General features: G+C 28.4%; 3 protein-coding genes across 7 annotated transcripts; 2 read left to right on the top strand and 1 right to left on the bottom strand.

Annotated features, from left to right (window-relative positions):
* Positions 1-699: 699 nt before the first annotated feature.
* On the top strand, positions 700-9,657 carry LOC129606294 (glycosyltransferase-like domain-containing protein 1-like). Of its 5 annotated transcripts, none has more exons than XM_055516538.1 (6): positions 700-817; positions 954-1,309; positions 1,365-1,489; positions 1,575-2,373; positions 2,424-2,537; positions 2,595-3,169. In XM_055516538.1, exons 3-6 carry the CDS (start codon positions 1,417-1,419, stop codon positions 2,719-2,721), a joined length of 1,113 nt encoding a protein of 370 aa, XP_055372513.1. In that variant the 5' UTR covers positions 700-817; positions 954-1,309; positions 1,365-1,416; the 3' UTR covers positions 2,722-3,169. The 5 variants fall into 5 exon arrangements, 4 of the variants coding, with proteins under 4 accessions (XP_055372513.1, XP_055372516.1, XP_055372515.1 ...); XR_008696759.1 differs by lacking the exon at positions 700-817 and adding an exon at positions 9,539-9,657 and having other exon boundaries at positions 868-1,309; positions 2,595-3,661; XM_055516541.1 differs by lacking the exon at positions 700-817 and having other exon boundaries at positions 868-1,309; positions 1,575-1,873; positions 1,943-2,373; positions 2,595-3,173.
* On the bottom strand, positions 3,656-9,518 carry LOC129606293 (DNA topoisomerase 2-binding protein 1). Its single transcript, XM_055516537.1, has 13 exons — positions 9,175-9,518; positions 8,953-9,110; positions 8,761-8,893; positions 8,117-8,651; positions 7,797-8,059; positions 7,445-7,741; positions 6,830-7,390; positions 6,516-6,771; positions 5,637-6,185; positions 5,484-5,575; positions 4,635-5,162; positions 4,370-4,573; positions 3,656-4,301 (listed from the first exon to the last, which is right to left on the bottom strand). The coding sequence occupies exons 1-13, from the start codon at positions 9,271-9,273 to the stop codon at positions 3,879-3,881; spliced, it is 4,098 nt and encodes a 1,365-aa protein (XP_055372512.1). The 5' UTR covers positions 9,274-9,518; the 3' UTR covers positions 3,656-3,878.
* Positions 9,658-14,850: 5,193 nt separating the features above from the next.
* Positions 14,851-20,044, top strand: LOC129606338 (DENN domain-containing protein Crag). The gene is made up of 2 exons (XM_055516610.1): positions 14,851-17,941; positions 18,005-20,044. The coding sequence occupies exons 1-2, from the start codon at positions 14,950-14,952 to the stop codon at positions 19,681-19,683; spliced, it is 4,671 nt and encodes a 1,556-aa protein (XP_055372585.1). The 5' UTR covers positions 14,851-14,949; the 3' UTR covers positions 19,684-20,044.
* The last annotated feature ends 1,718 nt before the right edge of the window (positions 20,045-21,762 follow it).

Below are 21,762 nucleotides of genomic sequence, written 5' to 3'. Positions count from 1 at the left end.
TGAATCCAGTTTAAATTGTAAGTTATTTTACGAGATGTTCTTCAAAAATTTTTAAGTTTTCACAGTAGTCAGATTTTTGAAATAAATAAAGTAAAATTTTGAAAAAAAAAATAAAGAAAATTTGACATTCCATACTAAAAACTTTTGAAGAATATCCTATAGCGTCTTGTCATACGTCTTACAGAAAGTGGGTGATAATCTTTGAATAAATTTTTGAAAATAAAGGTAATTATTGCATTATTTTTTCTTACAAGGAACTAAAATAAAAAAAAATATTAATATTTTATTTAACTCGGCTTAATTTCACAAAGCTATTGCAAAAGTAAAATCTTGCAGTTTTTTTGCACCTTTAAAAAAGTAAAATCTTGCAGTGGTCCAACGGGAAAAAGAATTTTCATTTAAAAAAAAACAAAACCAAACCGAAAACTTGAAAAAAATTTTAAAAGTTTTATAAATATGTGATCAACGTCAAATTTCAAAGTACTTATCAAACAATAACAAATTTTTTGGTTATACCAAAAACCGAAAATTTGGATTTTGGATTATATGTGGAACTTAGAAAAAACCATTTTTGAACCCATTTTGATTAACATAACCAAAAAAATCATATGTTTTGACAGCTGTAAAAATTTGAAAAGTTTTTAAAATACTAAATTTTACTTTACCAAACTTGAAAAACTTTTTAAACATCGAGAAAATGAGAACGTCATCATTTTCTCTCGTTTTTGTTAAGCCAGACGTAATATAATTATGAAATAGTATAATTTTTTGACAAGTCGTATTAGTTTTAACATAATATACTTTGACGTTGCCGAAAGTAACTCAGTCATTTTTTAATTGAGCTATTTTAAAACTAAAAAATTTTAAACGATATGCTTATTATTTATTGAAATTTTACTGAGTTATTATTTATTAAAATTTTACTGAGTTATTTTTTAATTTTTGTTTCCTAGAGAAAGGCCCAGTGAAAATACATATTTATTCGAAATTAGCAGCAGAATCACTTAAAAATAATTGATGAATCACTCTAGTATCTTAGCCACGGCTGGCAGAATGTTTTTTTGTATTGTCAAGATCTAAAGAAAAGAAAAACGTTATATAATCTACCGCCAATTTTTTTATAGTACATATTTAAATACGGCAGCCTCAATGCAAACAGATCGAACGTCATCTGCACCTGAGATAATGTGAATAGAACATGAATAGATGTGGGTATAGCTTTACATAACAAATATGTATATCTGTCCGTCGTAATATTATATGTACATACCACGGATGACAGGCATACAGATATTTTTGTTATGTCAAGGTACATACTAATATTTTGATAAGAGAATAATGAACTCTTACTTTATGTATTTAAGATTGTAAATATCTACACACATATAAAATTGACTTCGAAAATTTTACAATAACATGGCTAGAATTTTAGTAATTGAGCCTTATTATGGTGGAAGCCACAAACAGCTCTTAGACACAATTTTAGAAGGTAAATATGTACCTTTTAGATTATAACTTTCCCTCAGTATCTGTTGAAATTTAAATTAGTTGTATTTCTATTTTTAAAATTTCAGGCATTAATCCAATAGAATACGAAGTATTTAGCTTACCAGCTAAAAAATGGCATTGGCGACAACGGACAAGTGCCCTATACTTTTCACAAATGATTCCTATAGAACATCAATATTTAATATTATTTACAAGCTCGGTCTTAAATTTAGCTGAACTACTAGGCGTCCGTCCTGATTTGGTAAAGTGCAAAAAACTAGTTTACTTCCATGAAAATCAGCTGGTGTACCCCGTACGGGAAGTAAAAGAACGTGATTGTCAGTATGGCTTAAATCAGATTATGACTTGTCTGGCAGCAGATGAAGTGATTTTTAACTCAAATTTTAATCGTACATCATTTTTAAATAATATAACACCTTTTTTAAATATTCAGTCAGATTTTAAACTCAAAAATCTAAAAGAAAAAATATCTCCAAAATGTGAGGTGTTATATTTTCCTATTAAATTTCATCGTATGCCAACTCGTAACGTGACAGGATCAAATGGCCAAAACGGTTTAGTAAGTTATGAAGAAATATCACCTTCTCTACATTTAATTTGGCCTCATCGCTGGGAACATGATAAAAATCCACAATTATTAACAGAAGTTCTACTAGAATTGCAAAAAAGGCAAGTTGATTTCAAAGCAACTATCTGTGGCGAAAATTTTGTAACGATTCCCGAATGTTTTGAAGGTATAAAAGAAAAATTGGGCCCAAAGTTAATTAATTTTGGATTTCTACCAAGAGATGATTATGTAAAAGCCCTGATGACGGGAGACATAGTCATTTCCACAGCTGGGCACGAGTTTTATGGAGTTTCCATGTACGTTCGAATAATTAGTTAAAAAATTTATTGAACCTAATTCTTTTAAGGTTGGAAGCGGCATATTGTGGTTGTATGCCTATTGCACCAAATAAATTAGTGTATCCAGAAATATATCCTTCCGAAAATTTATACAATACATCAAATCAACTTATAAAAATGTTGTAAGTAAGAATGCTATGCAATGAATAAGCAATTTACTGTATTCCCTTATTTTGCAGATACAATTGGTGTAAAAATCCGAGTTTGTTTCGAAAACACAGAAATAAATATTTTGAAACATTTCAGTTTAACAAATTTTCAGCACAAGAGTTAATACCAAAATATATGGAAAAATTTAAAATATAATTAAAAATTTAATCTAAGATATTTTATACTTTGTTAAGTTTTAGCAAAAGGTAGGAACTTCAGTTTTCATGTTAAGTAGATTTTCATTTGTATCACTTCGTATATTAAAAAATTGAAATTTTGCTAAATCCAAAAAGAAATAGCTCAAAATTTAAATATTTATGTACATACCTACATATTTTACATTTAAAGCCATTCAACAAACATAATGGTACTAATGCCACATACATATATCTCTTAGGCCCCCAAGCTGAAAATATTTTCCGAAATTTTAAATCGGAAAAAATACAAAAACAATTCTTAATGTTTTATATTTTCGAAATAGGTCGTTTGAAATATTTTTTTTATTTTTTGTTGTGAAATTATTGAGTATTCTAATTCTCATTTTATTTAGTTATAAGTTTTACAAGCCATCTAGATTATAATAATTACCCTTTTTTGCTTTTTTTTTTCAATTTTTACTACTTCTTATTCAAAAATTTTACTCTGTAAAGGGTAATTCCCTTCTTTTTTTAAATTTACTCTTCTATTTGGAAGACTACAAAGATTGTCTGTGCTAAAAATTGCATTTTTTTTTTAAATGCATTTTTCAAATGGAGTTTATCAACTAATTTTTTTGTAATTTAAATTTTAAATTTCAAGAAATATGTAGAATCAGTAGAGCCAAAAGTATTGATCAATTTCCTTCACGCAAATAAATTCCGACACACCTTCCATTTAAACTCCATATAAATTTGTTTTTCAAGAGAGTAACTCTTGCTTGATGGTCTGATAGATATAAGTATATGGCATTATATGTACGTACATATGATTTTTTATATATTTTTTATTCGATTTTTACAACATAGGACTTGAAACGCCAAACAGAGAAAAAAAAAGTTTCAACTCAAATATTTTTATTACTTTTTTGTTGCTAGTGAAGTTATTCTCTATTGTAAAGGTATACATATGTGTAAATTAACATGATTTTTTTTCTATTTTAAAATGTTTTATTATTATGCTCTAAATAATTTTTATAACTAGAACTAGGAATCAATTTTAATTTTTTAAAGCAAAACAAGTATTTTCTGTTTATAAATGAAGAACAATTTTAAATTACATCAATTTGAAAATTAAGCACATAAAAATTGATGAAACTCCCCCCATATTAATAAAAATTATAAACTTAGAACAAATTCAGTTATATCAACATTCGGGTCATTTGTTAGATAACTACTAATATACATAAACGATACCACTGGTATATTAGTCGCCAAAAGCTTTTGTTTATCCTCTTTCATCAGAGGTGTCTTTTTCGGATCAACAAAGCAATGTGTAGCTTGTCGAATAATCGCTTCCTCATATGGTGGAGAACATTGAAGAACAGTACCATCCCCAGACTTGATAACGTTTGCAAACGAATTTTGTGATTTTTCCGGTAAATGCAATATAACTCGAAATCCTGTGAAAGCCCCTTTAATAGATGAGTCTGAAAAAATTCGGCAACGCCAAGAATGAAAGGCGTTAGCAATGGCTTGTTCAGCTGATTTTAATACAGGTAAATTTATTGCTTTCGGATTGCCCCATTCATACAATTCCTCCTATTTCAAAAGAAAATTTAATAAATAATTAAATATATGCAAATTTGAAAATGTAAGATTAAACTTACACTCAAGAAGTAACCTTGTTTGACACTATCGATTACATAATTTACTGATAAAATCCATTTGCCCGATGCTACACTACTGAGTAATTTTTCACCTCGATTTGGTCTTTCGCATACAATATGTGTACATTTCGGGTCATGTATGGTTATATTTTCGCAAACTTCCCCCCTTAATTTTTTAATTCCATCAATAATAGGTGTTTTATCCTAAAATTAATATAAAAAATAAGCTTTATTGTATTCTGGTGCGTATTGAATTTTTTTTTACAAAATCTGCTGTTGTCGATATGTTGAAAAGAGGAACACCTTTAAATTCCATCCCATCAGAATGATTTCTCTTGTTTATAACAAAATTCATGTTATCGCCCCAGCCAACCATTCTTTCTGAGTTAAACATGATTTCAGATTCATATCTTTGCGGTAAACCAACATTTTGAGTTTCTTCATCAGTGATTACTCTTGTTATTGGAGGATTTTTTATTGAATTTGATTTACGAGCGCTGTTATTTTTTTCTTCTTCACAGGTCTTTATAAAATCTTTTAAACGCTTTACTCCTGGCGAAGCTTCATTAATATTGTTATGTTTTTTTTCTAACAAATCAGAATCTAATACTGGTTTTGTAACGTTGATTTCTTTATTCTTAGTCATTGACTTTTCCTCTGCTGAAGTATTTTCTGTACTAAGTTGGTCTTTTTGTGCAGACATCTCTGAATCATTTCTAAAACTTTCCAAATGAGCTAAAAAGTCCGCAGGTAAAGTTTCTCGCCACAGACGTCTTTTAATTTCACTCAGAGGCTAAAAAAAGTATAGAAACACTTTGATTTCTTGATAATGGTAACTAAATTATTATATACACTACAATTTGAGAAATAATATGGTATTGAAATATATAAAATTTTATTTTGTCCATTTAACTGGGAGATGTTAACGATTTACTCTTTTCTGTTAACTAGATAAGGATATTTAAGAAAACAGAAAACATAAACAAAAGTTAGCCACAAAAAGAAGAAAAAAAGGGTTTACAAAAGCTATTTAAAGAGATTTTCATAAGTTCTTTTATTTTTATTATATATTCAAATATGTAAAAAATTTCAATTGATTGCCTTTTCGACTTACTGTATCAGGTTTTCGTTTTTCTACTGATAAGTGCCACCTCTTTTCAAGAAGATCAAACATTCTTTTTCTGAATTCTGGTGTTTTACAAAAATCTTTAATAAATAAAAGAACTTACAATATTTTCTAAATATTAAGTAAAGATTCAGCAAAAACCTGGAATTGTAACTGGAGAGCCAGGTGAATCTATTCCTCCTGGAGTTTTTACAAACTTTTTCAATCTCTCCAATTCCGGGGTCTCCGTATTTTTAGCTTTAAGTAATATTTGTTTGCAACAATCTCTTACATCTTCATTTGAAATATTACTCAAATATGCGTCCAAATCATCAAATACGTCAACAAAAGGTGACACAGGTGAAGATATTTTTGGCATTAAATTTTCATCTGCTAAATTTTTTTCATCAGTAGGAGATTGTTGATGTTGAGGTCCACCTGCTAGTTCCGAAACACGTCTATGACGTAAAGGTGTGACATAAATATCATCATTTATATTTTTTTGGGGACACCGGTCAGGTGTAGAAAGTTTTATTTTTTTGAATTTTGTTGACGTCGGTGTTTCTTCACCTAGACTGTTTATACTATTTTCATTATGCAAAGAATGTCGGTCATTAACTTTGCTTTCCCCAACTAAATATGGGTCCATTTCAACTTTTGTTCCCGTTTCAGCGCATTTGATGAGCCAATCACTTACAACTGCTGGGTAACCTAAAACAAAGTTCATATTGATAAAATTAATATGTTCCACATTAATTTAAACAACAACTAAAAATCAAAGAAAATATAATTAACTGGTATAGTACACATATTTGCCTTTTATATTATTTTCTCTTTTCTTAAAATAACGTTAAAAATATACTTAATAGAAAACACATAAATTATGTATTTGCAAGTAAATAAAAAGCACCAATTGTCCACAAATATTAAAAAAGTTTCCCATTTTGAATTTTTATTCTTAAGCAAAATAAAAGTACAAAATGTAAAAATTAATTTCAAGCGCAAAAGTTCTAGCTCATTTTATTTAAAAATATCATATACCCCACTTGATTGCAGCCTTATATTTCATTCCTTCTGGATACGGTACAACAAGTAAAGCTTTATCTTTTTTCATATAAGTATCTTTATACGTAGCCCCAAGCACAATACTTAATTGTTCTAAAAAACATCTTTGTGAGCCTCCATAAGAGCTTACTACAATTACCATGCCCTTTAGTGGTTTTTTATTTGCACTTAATGGTATTGGTTTATGGAAGTATTCAATAGGTACCAGTTCATTTGCAGTAATTGCATCATCCTAAAAAAAAATATTCAACATCAGTTTGTACAAAAGAAATTAAAAGTCAATTATATACCATCCAAAGCCCATTAACAATATTTTTTGCACTAACTGGAATTTTTGAGATATCTACTGCCATTTCATACGAAACTATAACATAATCAACTTGATCTCTGTAGCTATCACTTACAAGTTTTCCAAGAGCCTGTTCACAGTCACAAACTATCTGAGAATACAATTCTTGATCATAGTTTTTGTCAACATATATGGCTAAACCATCAAAAAAATTAACGTTACTAAGATCTTGAGTATTTGATTCAAAACAAGAATTTAATTCTGGAACATTTTTAGTTTTGCCACAATCTAATTTTATTTCTAAATTTTCGTTATTGTAAACTGTTTCTGATTTATTTGAACTCCCTGATATGTTTGATATGCAAACATTGTTTTTCGGAGGTACTTTATCCTTAGGAATGTGAGGCAATGAAGCATTATCAGGTGAATAATGACATAATAAGCCATTTACTTCTGCTTCATCAATTATGGAGTATTGATCTTTAGAAGTTGCTGTAGCTGCGAAAAGCTTTTTCCGTGGAAGTTCCGGTTTTTTAAAACTATGGTTTAAGACTTGTAAAGACTGTTAAAAAAAAAAGAAAAAATCTAATCCACTTTTATTAAAGCATTACCAAACCTTTTTACTCCTTGGAGAGGGAGCTTCTAATTCTCTTTGAATAGGCAATTTAGGACGGTACAATGAATCATTTAAAATTGGTTGTTTAGCTTTTATCGAGTCAACTATCCAATCCAACGTGACAATTGAAGCCTCTGTGGTCATAGCATTTAGTTCATTGAAATCACTCTCGCCCAAATCCCCAACTATTACGTGAGTTATTTTGTGATTCATTTCTGAGTAATAGTTTGCGCCACTAACGCCCAATATCTTATTTAATTTATCTTTTTCTTCATCAGTAAAGCCACATAAAAATATCTAAAAAGAAAAAATTTTAAAATAAATTTTTTTATTATGATTATATTTATCATACAGAACAGCCATCCAAAAAATTTCCAGCTCTTTTTGCTTGTTGCGTATTTATGCTACATAAAATTTTCTTGTATAATTTTTTATCAGCTGCCGCCGTTTTCTTTGCTTCATGATTTGCTCTAGTTGATCTATCATTAAGAAGCACGCTTTCTACGCTTGCATTACTGCAAATTGACATTTCATTCTCTATATGCTGATTCCCCAGACTTTCTACACGTGAAATATCAGATAATTGAGTAAAATTCCCCACAAAATCCGGTATACCTTAAACATTTCATCACATAAAAATAAAATTGGTCATATTATAAAGAAAATTTTTACTGTTATCAATTTTTGTCGGTGTTGATATTTTAAGACTTTTAACCCTATAATTAACTATTGGAAGCGCATAGCCTTTAGCTACGCTATCGAAAACCCAATCCGGCTTCAGAACATCTTTTTTGCATTTTACTGCTGCTTTGAATTTCTCAGAATGGGCACACTCTCGCACAGTAAGCAATATATCAGTTTGCGTTGATTTGAAAGTTCTTTGAAAGATTCCGCCATTATCAGTAACCAACTTCATTATTTTGTCTCGAATTTCTCCTGAAAGACCTGTTGTGGTTATATTAACTGCATAAAAAATTGGTAACTTGTATTTATCGAAATGTGCATCTGTAGCTGAAATGCTTTCATTCTTGCTTTTCTCCCAGACTGCAGTTACCCATTCGGGTAACATAACTGGGATTGAATTTAAAGTTGCTTGTTCATATTTCGTTGACTTAATTGTATTAGAAACAAGATACAAGTTATCTGTTCTTCTCAAATCTTTTATATAATGTCCTCCCATATATGATATTAGTGTTCTTAAATTTTGCTAAAAATATATAGTACATAATGTGTTAAAACATACATACATGTTATATGAAGTTATCTTAAATTTGGATTTGTAGTTCTAATCGATCTTGAAGCAAACCATTAGTCACCTTTTCACTGTCCTTTAAACCAGATATGCAAATTGACATGTCTCTCATTGATGTTGCAAAAATAGGAGAAGTTCCTAATGGTACAGATAAATCATCGAGTATGCATGATAATAAACATCGAGGACCAATTACACTTAAATAAAATATGATGTTTAAATATATCATTTTTTTATATCATGTTTAAGTACTTACAGCGCGGCTGTAGTTTGCAGTTTTTCAAAAACCTCCCCCTCAAAAGCCTGCAATACAAAAATATGTTTTTTGGTCAGAACTTCTTTCTCCACAAATTCGACAACATCTTTTTCAAGTATCCAAGTTATTTGTTTATTATCAATATAATTTTGCAAATACTAAAATAACGAAAAATTATGAAAATATCTACTTTATTTGTCAAGGTACTCAATTTAAAATTACTGTAAAAGCTGAGTTCATAACTTCAGTAATATTTGCTTCCAAAGGTTTTTTTTTATAGACAAAATATACGTGAACACCAGTATCTTGAAAGCTTTCCATTTTTAAAATAAAAATATACCCCGAAATTTAACTAAATATTAAATGTTGTCAAAAATGCCGCCAAAACAATGAAATGAAACTAGGTATGTAAGTTCGGTGCTGCCAACTAACTTTTTCGTTAATAAACCCCTAAGAAACTGATATCTATTTGTTGTCTAAATTTTATTTAAAAATTAAATTTTAAACTTGTTCTGCAAAATCTATGCACAAATATTGTAAACTTTTTATATGGAAATTGTTTTTGTAATACTTTTTTATTTAACAGGTCTGTCCGGGATAAAACTTGAAAAAACTTTAAAAAGAGAAACAGTGTCATTTCAAAGAAAGAAAAAAAATGTAATTTCAAAGAAAAATGAACCAGAAGGAAAAGTTGAAAACTTTTAGACTTTTTAAATAGGTGATATATGTGTGTCAAATTTCAATATATTTATCAAACATACACAAATAAGTTATACAAAAAACCGAAAATTTTTATTTTATATTATGAAAGTGTGAAACTTAGAAAAAAACATTTGTGAATCCATTTCGTTTCTTTTATTTTTAATTAAAATATTAAAAAAAAAATGATTGTTAAAGAAATTTTTTTGAAAAATAAAACCTTCTGACATAACCTAGAAAAAAATATTGCTTGACAGCTAAGATTTTAAAAGTTTCTAAAACACTAAATTTTACTTTACAAAACTTGAAAAAAATTTAAACATTGAAAATTGAGAAAATGTACATTTGATATTAACAAGTTTGTCAATTTTTTATGGTATGTCTCCCACAATGCATACTTCTTATATAATTACATATATATCTGTAAAATACACTATATTAGTCAAATTAATTTGCTTCATAATCACGGTTGACAAAAATACTGATTTTTTGTAATGTCAAGTTCATAATTCATAAAAATTATTGCATATGTTAATGTCTTTATATCTAACAAGTCCCAATACTCAATTTTTTTTACGAAATGTTATGAATTTTTGGCCTCGTTGTTGGTTTTTTCTTTAAATGCCACTGATCGTGTCATATTTTTTATTATTTTTTTCTTTTTTTTACGTAAAAAAGAGATTAATATTTTAAAAAATCTCAGGATATTATACACATTTTTTAAAAAGCTTCCCATTTAAATTCTATTGCACGAAAAAGAAAGAAAGGTAGGAGGAAAGAAAAAATGAAAAAAAATTTCAAATTCATATTTCAGTATGGTTTTAAATGTTAATGAGGAAGGATGTATGATTTTTTATGCACATTTTGTATTTCCCAATAAGGTAAGTTGAGTAGTGTCGGCTAACAAAAATGTTACTAAAAGTAATATAGGTTGACACATTTCAACAATTTGAATTATCTCATTTCGATTATTCATACGTTACTTATAAAATTGTTTCAAATAATTTCAGTTAGTTTTTAAATTATTAAAAATAAATATGTATGTACCTACTTCCAATAAATTTTCTTTTAAATAATTATTTTAAAACTATTTCAAACATGTTATATTGAGTGCTTCAAAAATTTTGCTGTGCTCTTTTTTCATATTTTATTAGCAGGTAAACAAGAACAATCTATTTATAAAATGTCCCTGCATGTGTATGTATGACCTATCTTAATTTTAAACGGAAAGAATTTTAAAATACCCGAACAAAAATTTTAAAATACCTGTTATTTTACAGTCGGAATTTTCGAGTCACTTGGTAAAATACCATTTATTTCAAAAATAGAAAAATATTCAAATCCGGTCATAAAAATATATGATTGTTTTTTCCAAACATTTTAAATATTTTTTTTTCTTAGGTAATTGATATAAATGATAGTAAGTTTTTAATATTTTTTCAAATAAAAATAGACGTAAAATTTTGAAGTTTATATAAAATTTGTATTTAACAAATAATATTTGATTGTATTTTAGATATTATTTTCTAATTCCCTCTTCAAATTTTTTCTTTACTATGTATTTATATCAATATTTAAGAATTATCTTTCATTAATTATATTTTCAACTTGACACCACAGGTACTTCCCATATCTTGCGTTAACTTACCCTATGAGAAAAAAAAGCTGTTCACTTAAAAATAATGAAATGCTTTCAGTAACAAATAAAATGTTGAAGGCGAAGGTTGTGTTTGTTGTTTTTCCGCTTTTTTTTAAATTTTAAAATAATTATCAATGAAAATATTAATATATTTTTTTGATTTTTCAAATATATGTTCTAAATTTTACCTGCTTTATAATAAGTGTGAACTTATTTTAATATTTCTTCTCAAAAAATAGCCACTTCGATTTAAAAAAGGCCATATAAAATAAGGTGTGCTTTCAAGTTTCTCTCTGAGCATTGGGACTTGTTAGATATAAAGACATTACATATGTGTATTCTTTTTATAAATATTAAGTCCATATTTATATGTAATTCTTTTTATGTATGTATGTGATTTAAGTTATATAAGGAATTATATTCAAATTGTTAGTGAAGCTGCATTAACTGGTTCGTCGTTTTTGAGCTGAGCTATTCCAAGTCGAACTATTTTTTCTCTTGATTGTTCATTGGTTCGTCTGAAAAAAACTGATCGTTTTTCTTGTTATAATCAGGACTGTCGTTTGGCTATGATCGGAACCCTTTGGCACCGATTTGAAAATTTGTGTCCCCTGCGTCTCCTTTTGCATTTCGCCTCAGATTTTTTTTTTCCTCAGTCAAACCCAACAGTATTGATAATTATTCTTGAAAAAATTTTTCAGTTGAGAAATATAAATTCTAAATAAAACAGGTAAAAACGTTTCAGTCGGTATAAACCGATTAAATTATACCTTGCATCTTTCATTGTTGAATAGTAATTACTCGAACCTGTGAAATAGAAATTTCATAGAAACTATAACGGATATTTCTGGCCTATAATTGGAGACACAATTGCCAAGTTTCATGAATCTGACTTTATTATTTTTGTAAATATTTAAAATTAGCTCTTAGTGTTGTATGGCAGGTACGCGAACCTGTCAAGCAATTCCGTTAAAAATTCAGAAATATATTTGGCCTAAAATTGGATACACGACTGCCAAGTTTGATTAATCTGGGTTTATTATTTTTCGGAACATAAAAAATTTTCTTTTGGAGTTGTATGCTGACAGCCAAACCGGTGCCGCCATCCCATTAAAATTTTTAGAGCATATGTAGAATGTAATTGGACATACGTATACAAAATTTCATGTTCATACCTTACTAATTTCTGAAATATTTAAAATAAGCTTTATGAGTTTTATGGCAGCTACCCGAACCCGTTGTCCGAATTAATCAAATTACAAAAGAGCCGTCCTTGGCACAAAAGAAGAAACGTATATGAGATTTCATGTAAAAAATATTATTTTAAGTTTAAATTTTTATTGTGATACTTTTTAATTCAAATTTATTTATTAATTTGTTTATAATTTTTGTTTTTCCGATTTTTTTGTATTCGTATGGTAATAAATTGTTATTTTATGAAATATAGGAATTGGATCCATTTTTTTTAAAACGGCTCCCTTTTTTGAATATGTCTGCTCCCCATCCAAAAAATCAAACGACAGCCATGGTCATAATGCATTTATCTTTTTCGACAAGAATTTTATGTAATTGCAATAGTTCAGTTAATGGTTTTATAATAATGTCTTTATATCTAACAAGTCCCAATGCTATAAGAGAAACTTGAGAGCACGACGTTATTTTATATGGGTTTTTTTAAATCGAAGTGACTATTTTTTGAGAAGAAGTATTAAAATAAATTCACACTTATTATAAATCAGGTAAAATTCCAAAAATATATTTAAAAATCAATTAAATATATTAATATTTTCATTCATAATTATTTGAAAATTTTTAAAATACATACAAAAAAGCGGAAAAAAGACAACCACAATTTTTATATGGTACTGAAAGTAATTTAAGTAAACAGGTAACTTAACAAAGAGGGTAAGGGTAAGTTAACTCAAGATATGAAAAGTAACTGTAGTGTTAAGTTGAAAATATAATTATGAAAGGATAATTATTAAATATTGACATGAATACAGAGTAATAGAAAATAATATTTAAAATGCAATTAAATATTATTTTACCAATACAAATTTTATATACACTTCTAAATTTTACCTCTATTTTTATTTAAGAAAAATTATTAAAACTTAATGTATTACCAAAGTAAAAAAAAAATATTTAAAAGGTTTTGGAAAGCTATTAAATATTTGAATGAATAATATTTAAATTTTTGGAAAAGCTATTTAATATATTTTAATGACCAAATTCGAATATCTTTTTTATTTTTGAAATAAATAGTATCTTAGCAAATCACTCAAAAACTCCGGTTGTAATGATGTAAATTTTTGTCCGTTTGCATTTACTATTATGATTTATACACAGGCAGGACCATTTTATAAATAGATTGCTCTTGTTTATCTGCTAATAAAATATGAAAGAAGAGCACAAAAAAATGTTTGAAGCACTCAATATAACGTGTTTAACATGTTTAAAATAATTTTAAAATAATTATTTAAAAAAAATTCAAAAAACCGAAAACTTTGATTTTACTTTTTAAAAGTGTGAAGCTTGGAAAAAACCATTTGGAAATCCATTTTGTTTATTTTATTTATTATTAAAAGTTTTGAAAAAAAAAATTATTGATATGAAAATTTTTTTTTGAAAAATAAAAATTTGTGACATAACCAGGAAAAACATGTGTTTTTACAGTTGTAACCCAGCATTTACACATACAAGTTATTTGCAAGCAAGTTTGTATAATATTAATTGTCAATTAGTTTTTCGAAATGTCAAATTACTTGCTATTATGACGTAGGCGTTTAGCAAGTTAATTTTTGAAAATGTCTTTGAGAAGAAAACAACTAGCAATATATATAATTATTTATAAATTTTAGAAACCATAAGTTTGCTAAGTTTAATTTTTTCAAAACAAAATTCAAAAATTTTAAATTAAAAAAAAAAAAAAATCAAAACAACAAATTTTTTTTTGTGAATTTCTCAATATGTCAAATTACTTGCTCAAATTACTAGCAGCAAAATTTTCTTGCAAGTTGAACTGCAAGTAAACAAGCAAGTAGAAATATTTCAATGTGTCAGTAAAATTTTTGTATATATTGCAACTTTCTTGCAAGTAACTTGTATGTGTAAATGCTGGGTAAGATCCAAAAGTTCTTAAAACACTAAATTTTACTTTACCAAACTTGAAAAAATTTTAAACATTGAGAAAATGAAAACGTCATCATTTTCTCTCATTTTTGTCCAAAAAGGCTTTGCATGCAAAAACTTTTTTAATAAATTTTTTAAAAATTTTTCATTAGATGACAAATATTATTTAAATATTTTTGTATGTCTATTAAAATAAGAAAAAAGATATTGCTGATACTTTACTAAGTCCCCGAAATTCACATATTTTCGTATTCGATTTCTGTAAAAGTGACGTTATTTTCGAAACAAATGATAATCAAGCATAACTGCAGAATTTACATCTTACATATTGTGCGAAATGTTGACCAACATTTGTATATGCTCTGCTTGAACACTATCAAATAATTAGTAACATTTCATTATTGCTAAAGTAAGTGTGTTTCGTAATTTTCGTAAGAACATTTTAGTTATTTATTGAAAAACAAAAAAAAAAAAACAACAATATTTTTAATTTTTATTTGACCTAATGTGTAAATAATTTATGGAAAATGGAAGAAAAACGTATCGCAGATTATTTTGTTGTAGCTGGACTGCCTGAAAATCCACAATTATTGCAAGAAAATATATTTAGTGACTCAGGTCATTTGAAATCGGCTGGTAGTGTTGAACCAATTACAGATATTGGGGTTTTTTTCCCCGACTTAGGAGAAGAGCCTCCCCAAGGTTTTGATGTTTTAAATGAAACTGTTTCAGGGTTATACGCAGATTTAAATTTTGGGTCAGTTAGATCTTCGCAGTGTCTTATATATTACCGACGCGGAAGAGAAAGTCCTCCTCTTGTTGATATTGGTGTTATGTACGAAGGTGCAGAAAGGATTATGGCCGATGCTGAAATGGTTTTAGAAACACCAGGGAAAAGGGTTGCAAATGTTAACAATTCCACAGCGAAAACTTATTTAACATTTAGAAGAGCCAAAGCGGACATGCCTTGTAACGAGCTAGTGGTGACAGATCTATGTGTTATTATTCCCTCAAAAGGTGAGAAACCGCCACATGCTTATTGCCAAATACATAAAACTCTCAATAAAGGCATGATGGGGTGCGATGTATATCTTTGTTATAAAAAATCTATGAATAGACCAAAACTTATAAGTTATCAACCTGAAATTTTACTGAGATATCCGACATCAGATTATTTAGATTTTCCTCTAAATTTATGCCCTAGTGTACCCCTGTTTTGTTTACCAATGGGAGCATCACTCGAAGCATGGCCACATGTTGAAAAAACAAAGAGAAGAAAAGCTAGTGCACCAATTTTTAGCACATTTGTTTTAACAGTAAATGATGGGACTTATAAAGTATATGGATCGGCGTTAACATTTTATGAAGATTTTGATCCACATTTGTTAAATGAAAAACAACAAGAATTATTAGGTTGGAATGACGAATTTCAGCAAACACATTCTTTTCATACAAATAAAGCTATTTGTTTGTTATCACATTACCCATTTGGAGACACATTTGAAAAATGGTTAAGATATTTACAACGTTTATCAATTTTAAATGAAAATTTGCCGATTCCCATTGAGAGATATATTGTGCAATTATTAGATGAAGTTCCATTTCCATCTCCAAGTATACTACTTCAGCTTTCCAGCGAAAGCAGTGACCGAATTCTGTTAACCCAACCAGAAGATTCACCTCTACCGCAAAGTGGAGCAGGATTCCAGCATCTATTGTCAAACTTAGGTCCCGAAAATTGTCTGCATATATTAATTCTAGCATTAACTGAGCAAAAAATTTTGATTCATTCATTAAGACCGGCTACATTGACAGCGGTAGCTGAAGCAGTCATATCGTTACTGTTTCCATTCAAATGGCAATGTCCTTATATTCCACTTTGTCCGTTAGGCCTAGCAGAAGTGTTACACGCACCACTACCGTATTTAATTGGAGTTGATTCCAGGTTTTTTGATCTATATGAACCTCCACAAGATGTAACATGTGTTGACTTGGATACTAACACAATTAGTTTATGTGAGTCTCAAAAACATTTAAATCCGAAGCTCTTACCAAAAAGAGCAGCACGGCTACTTAAACAATCACTAAAGACTTTAGAAGATCTCAAGCAACAACATAACATAGAGTCAACGAATAGTTTGGATAGAGATTTCAAAAAAAAGAAAAGAGAATTAGATTTAGAACAACGAATTCAAGAAGCATTTTTATTATTTATGGCTTCAATTTTAAGAGGTTATAGAGATTATTTAGTACCAATATCAAAAGCTCCGTCAATTGGGGCAACCGATCCTAGCGCTTTATTTCAACTTAATGCATTTCTAAGATCCCGCGATAAAGCTCATCAAAAATTTTTCCAGCTTCTTATGAAAACGCAAATGTTTATTCGTTTTATAGAAGAGAGATCATTCGTTTCTGAACACGATCATGGTTTAACGTTTTTTGATGAATGTGCTGATAAAGTTAGTCTATTCGACGAATCAACGGTTGATATTAGGCTAATTGATAATGAAATTGGACATAACAGTGAAAGGACTAAATATATTTTACCTCCGGAACCAGTTTCTAACAAAGATTCTAGCACAATGTATAATTATGGAACTTTTACTTTAAATCGGGGCTTATTAGTTGAGGTAAAAAAGAATCATTTTACGAAAATAGCTCAGCAAAATTTTAATCATATTCCTGGTTCACCGGTAGCGATTGCAAGACGAACGAAACATGAAATTAAATCGGCCCAAAAACTAGCTCGGGATTGTCAAAATAATCCAGAAACTTGGGCAAAATATCTTTTGGCCACGTGTTATTCATTATATTTTTTATTATTGCCAAGTATGTTAATAGAATCGCCCGGGAAAGTACATTCTATTTTAAGATCAGCCTATGATTTACTTGTCCGCGCCAGCAAACTTAAAATCAATTGTGATGAGTTCTGTTATAGAATTATGATGCAATTATGTGGAATGCACAATTTACCCGTATTAGCGGTGCGACTGCACTACTTGATGAAGAGATCTGGTGTCCAACCAAATGCTCTCACATATGGTTTTTACAATAGATGTGTTTTGGAATCTGAATGGCACAGCGATAGCACAACTCTAAGCCAATTACGTTGGAACCGGATAAAAAATGTCGTTCTAGGTGCCGCACATTTTAAGAAAGCCGGAAAAAAGCATGTAATAAGGAAAATGTATTTAGATTCGTGTGAAAACAATTTAAACACCTTGGAAGCGGTTGACGGGACTTCTCTGACTAGCTTAGATTCGGGAAACTCTACCCAAATAAATGAAAACAATGCTCAAATTTTGGTAAATTTTACTTCTTTTGAAAAAATTAGAGACAAACGCGGAGCAATTGTGCGAACTTCTATGCAACAAGAATCGGATAATGTTATAAGCAGTGCTGGACTTTTAATATCCGGAGAAATCAACACAAAATCGAATCCCGAAATCAGAATATCTCAACCAAAAATAGACTTTCCTGAAAATGAACCTACAGTAGAATATAGCTTAATTGAAAAAGGTAAGTAAACATATTAAAATTTTAAAAAACAAATTTTAAAGTCATAAATATTTTTATTTTTAGAAAATAATATCTCCAAGTGCTTATCAAGTAGATTGCAGAAAACTCGAATATATGACAAAATCGGAACATCTTTTGATAGCATAAATGAAGATAACGCCAATGGCTCAAGTCCAACAAAAATGTCTCCACGTACACCAGTTACTCAAAATGACCCATTAGGAGCTTTAAATGATGACATTGTGCAAACTAAGTTGGTTGAGGGAAATAAAGTAGAAGAAAAGCAAATAAATGTGAATCATAATTTATATTCTGATACACCAGTGCTTTTTAAAGGACAAAGAAGTGCGACCTTTGATGGCGGAACTTTCTTAAACAAAGGAATGCATCGATCCGAAACAATGCCAACTTCAAGAGTTACCTCAAGTCTGTCGAATTTTGGATCGTCCTTAAAGTTTAACTTTAGTCCCAGCAGTTTAGTATCTGGAAAAAAATCAAATGAAATTTTGCAGGGTAGCATCAGCAGTATTAAAAATGCAGCTACATCATTTTCAAAAAAATTAGATGAAATAAAAGAAGCAATTTCAACTCCTATAAAAACTAATTCTTCTTTGTTGAAAGATGTTAGCAGTGAGGACGATTTATTACATAATGAAGAACTGAACAGCATGAAATGCCGTCGTGTAACAAGTGAGCATGATTTAAGAGAGAAGCAAAAAGATTATTTAGCGAAAACTTCAATTTTGGTGGACGGAGGACCTTCATTGATATACAGTTCTTACCCTGCTTTACAGGAAAACTTTTATAGTCAGTCAAACGAAATTCAGGAGAATAGTGATGCCGAAATCTTAATTCAAATCACATCTTGTTGTCAATGCAGACAGTGTTCAGTTCTTTTATACGATGAAGAAATTATGGCTGGGTGGGCTGCTGAGGATTCCAATCTAAATACGACCTGTCATGCTTGTAACAATTTAACAGTGCCTTTTTTAACTGTAAATGTTTATAATAGAAAAGGGCCAATAGAAAGCCTTAAACCAATTGAAAGTTTTACTGTACCATATTTAAACCCTGTCGTTTTGCGTAAAGAATTAGAAAACATTTTATCTCAAGAAGGTGATCAAGCTCTAATAAAAGCTTCATTTGTCCAAGATCATCGTATTGTTTATTGGAACTTATTATATTGGATGGACAGAATTGATAGTTCAACTCATTTGCCAAATTTATGTTTACACAAACAATTAACAGACAGTTTTGATCCTTTGAGTAATATGAAAACTATTCAAGTTCAATGTTTGTGGGATAATTTAGGATTACATAAAGAAACGGGACCGCCGATGTATATCTTGTGGAAAGAACATCAACCGTCAAGTCCATTACTTAAAGCTCTCTTAACAGATCAATCATTCCTTAATCGAACTACAATACAACAAATTATTTCTGCTATTAGATGTAGCGATTTATCCATACCGATCAAGCGTTTGGCTAATGAAAGGCAAAAGATAAAAAATTCTAATGTTTCAGATAAAAGCTTATCAATTTATAGAAATTTATTATTTTTAGCTTTAACAGTGATAGGACGAAATAACATTGATATGAGCTCATTCCACCGAGAATATGCATCGGCCTTTGAAAAATTACGTGACAAAGAAACAAATCTAAAATGTAGAACAGAAGATTTTCCTCCTTCACTTGCTGCAATATTTTGTCGAGTTTATTTTAAACCGCTGCTACTTCCTTGACTGCGAAAAACAGTATTTTTCAAAAATTACGTGTTTTCTACATCATACATATATTTCAGAAATTAAAATAAAGTAAGCAGCAAGCTTTCAGAACAATATAAACAGGCAGTTAGTATATTTATAAGGATTTTAAGAATAATTAAAAGATTGGGAATTTTTCAAATTGATAATTTTAAGTTTGATATGAATCGGTTATCAAGTGATACAAAAATTAAAATTTGAGTACATATCATACATAATTTTTTATTTAAGCAATTAAAAATCATAAAACATTGTTTCACAGAATTAAAGATAATAATTGCATTGTATTATTATAACAATTTATTATTAAATGGATAAAAGCGCTTTATGTTTAAATTTTTAATAAAATTCTTGTATTTTCCGAATAGCGTATTCAAAATATTTTAAATTTATTTTCAAGCATTTTTTTTATTTAAATTATATGTACATTTATTATAGCACGTCCTCATTTAAATAAGTAAATCCTTATTTAAAAGAAACAATTTATTGTCAATTGTAACTACCTACAAGAAAAAGTATCATGTTTTTTTTGTATTATTTTATTTAAATTTCTTTACAGAACTTATTTTTCATGTAATAACGCAATATCAAATGTAAAATGCGTGATGAAAATAGTGTGGTATGAAATTAGATGTTGAAAATCTTAACAACTATGCAATTAGATATATGTATGCATATTTATAAATCTAATTTGATGAAAATGGAGAATAGTGAATTTATGTTACGCATTTCTAATACGAAATTGTATATTAACAAATGGATTGACTATATAAACACACATATGTATGTATATATGAATATATAATCGTATACACTAAGTCTCCGAGATGCCACATTTTTGGTTTCAAAAATTTATGTCGTAACTTGAATTTTCGCTTGATTAGGAAAAAAATGTGTGGAAACAAGAATAAGACAAAGGGTATCTTCGGAATTGCATCTACGCAATGACGCATCAAACATATTGCATCATCTTCTGAAATATCAACAAATTTCAAACTTTTATAATTCAAACTCAAAATTTTCGGTTTTTGGTATAACCGAAAAATATTTGTTTATGTTTGATATAAAAAATATTTGTTTATGTTTGATATAGGTATACCTTGAAATTTGACGTTCATCAAGTACATATACATATATAAAGTTTTTAAAAGTTTTTTCAAGTTTTCCGTCTAAAAATGTTGCAAGCCTAATAAAAATGGTTCAATTTTACATCATATCACGTCGTAACTCGAAATACCATATCTCGATGGCTTAAGTATGTATGTTTATGATATACATATACGTTTATGAAAAGTATCGAGTTTTAAAATGATTGACTATTGAGATTGCAAAAAAATGCATTGATAGCATTGCCTTTGGGAATGTCTTTAAATATTTAAAATTATTAAATTTAAAAAAATTCCTAAATTAAAACTGGTTTTGTACTACCAATAAAGAGTTAATAGAAACTGATTATTGAAGATTTTGAATCAATAAAAATTGATTATTATTGTAGTAATTTATTATTATTAAACATAATGCATTAAATTCGAAATTCCAACATTCAATTTACATAATTATAAATTATGTTTCAATGCAATGTTGGATTGCGGTTGTTTACACATTTAAATAGTATTTAGTTAAGTAATATGTTTTTTCAGGATAAATGGTTTTAATAAAGAAGGTTTTCTGAAATTAAATAGAATTAAAAAGTTTGATTAAAAGTAAGTTTGTAGTATTTTCACTATTTTTTATTATCTAGAATGGAAACAAAATGTATACAAAGTGTATTTTCTATCTTTCTCTTAATTTTTTTTAAGAAATGAATTTCAACATTGTAGCTTTGGGAACAGATGAAATGAAAGTTTTGATTAAAATTTTATAAATTTTATTTATTAATAGTTAAAGTAGTCAGGTAATAAAATAACAATCTTAAACAATTTACAAAAAGTTCTATCAAATGAAGTTAAAACAAATAAATTTTGGTGTCTCTTTTTCAAGCTCTCAAAATATAATATATATCACAAATTAAAAAAAGAACAATTTTTTAAATTTTATAAATTTCCTCTTTGTATATTT

The sequence above is a fragment of the Condylostylus longicornis genome, unplaced genomic scaffold, assembly GCF_029603195.1.
Source record: "Condylostylus longicornis isolate FDR11 unplaced genomic scaffold, ASM2960319v2 ptg000018l, whole genome shotgun sequence".
NCBI lineage: Eukaryota > Metazoa > Arthropoda > Insecta > Diptera > Dolichopodidae > Condylostylus > Condylostylus longicornis.
Note: the sequence above shows the minus strand (reverse complement) of the source record. Positions and strands in the feature narration are given on the sequence as shown.

Bases quoted from the DNA above. Each gene is read 5' to 3' on its own strand.
- LOC129606294 (XM_055516538.1), top strand. From the start codon at position 1,417: ATGGCTAGAATTTTAGTAATTGAGCCTTATTATGGTGGAAGCCACAAA. The intron at 1,490-1,574 runs GTAAATATGTAC...TTAAAATTTCAG, and splicing joins CTTAGACACAATTTTAGAAG to GCATTAATCCAATAGAATAC. The intron at 2,374-2,423 runs GTACGTTCGAAT...AATTCTTTTAAG, and splicing joins GAGTTTTATGGAGTTTCCAT to GTTGGAAGCGGCATATTGTG.
- LOC129606293 (XM_055516537.1), bottom strand. From the start codon at position 9,273: ATGGAAAGCTTTCAAGATACTGGTGTTCACGTATATTTTGTCTATAAA. The intron at 8,894-8,952 runs GTAAGTACTTAA...ATTTTATTTAAG, and splicing joins CTGCAAACTACAGCCGCGCT to TGTAATTGGTCCTCGATGTT. The intron at 8,652-8,760 runs GTGACTAATGGT...ATATATTTTTAG, and splicing joins GTTTAAAGGACAGTGAAAAG to CAAAATTTAAGAACACTAAT.
- LOC129606338 (XM_055516610.1), top strand. From the start codon at position 14,950: ATGGAAGAAAAACGTATCGCAGATTATTTTGTTGTAGCTGGACTGCCT. The intron at 17,942-18,004 runs GTAAGTAAACAT...TTTTATTTTTAG, and splicing joins ATATAGCTTAATTGAAAAAG to AAAATAATATCTCCAAGTGC.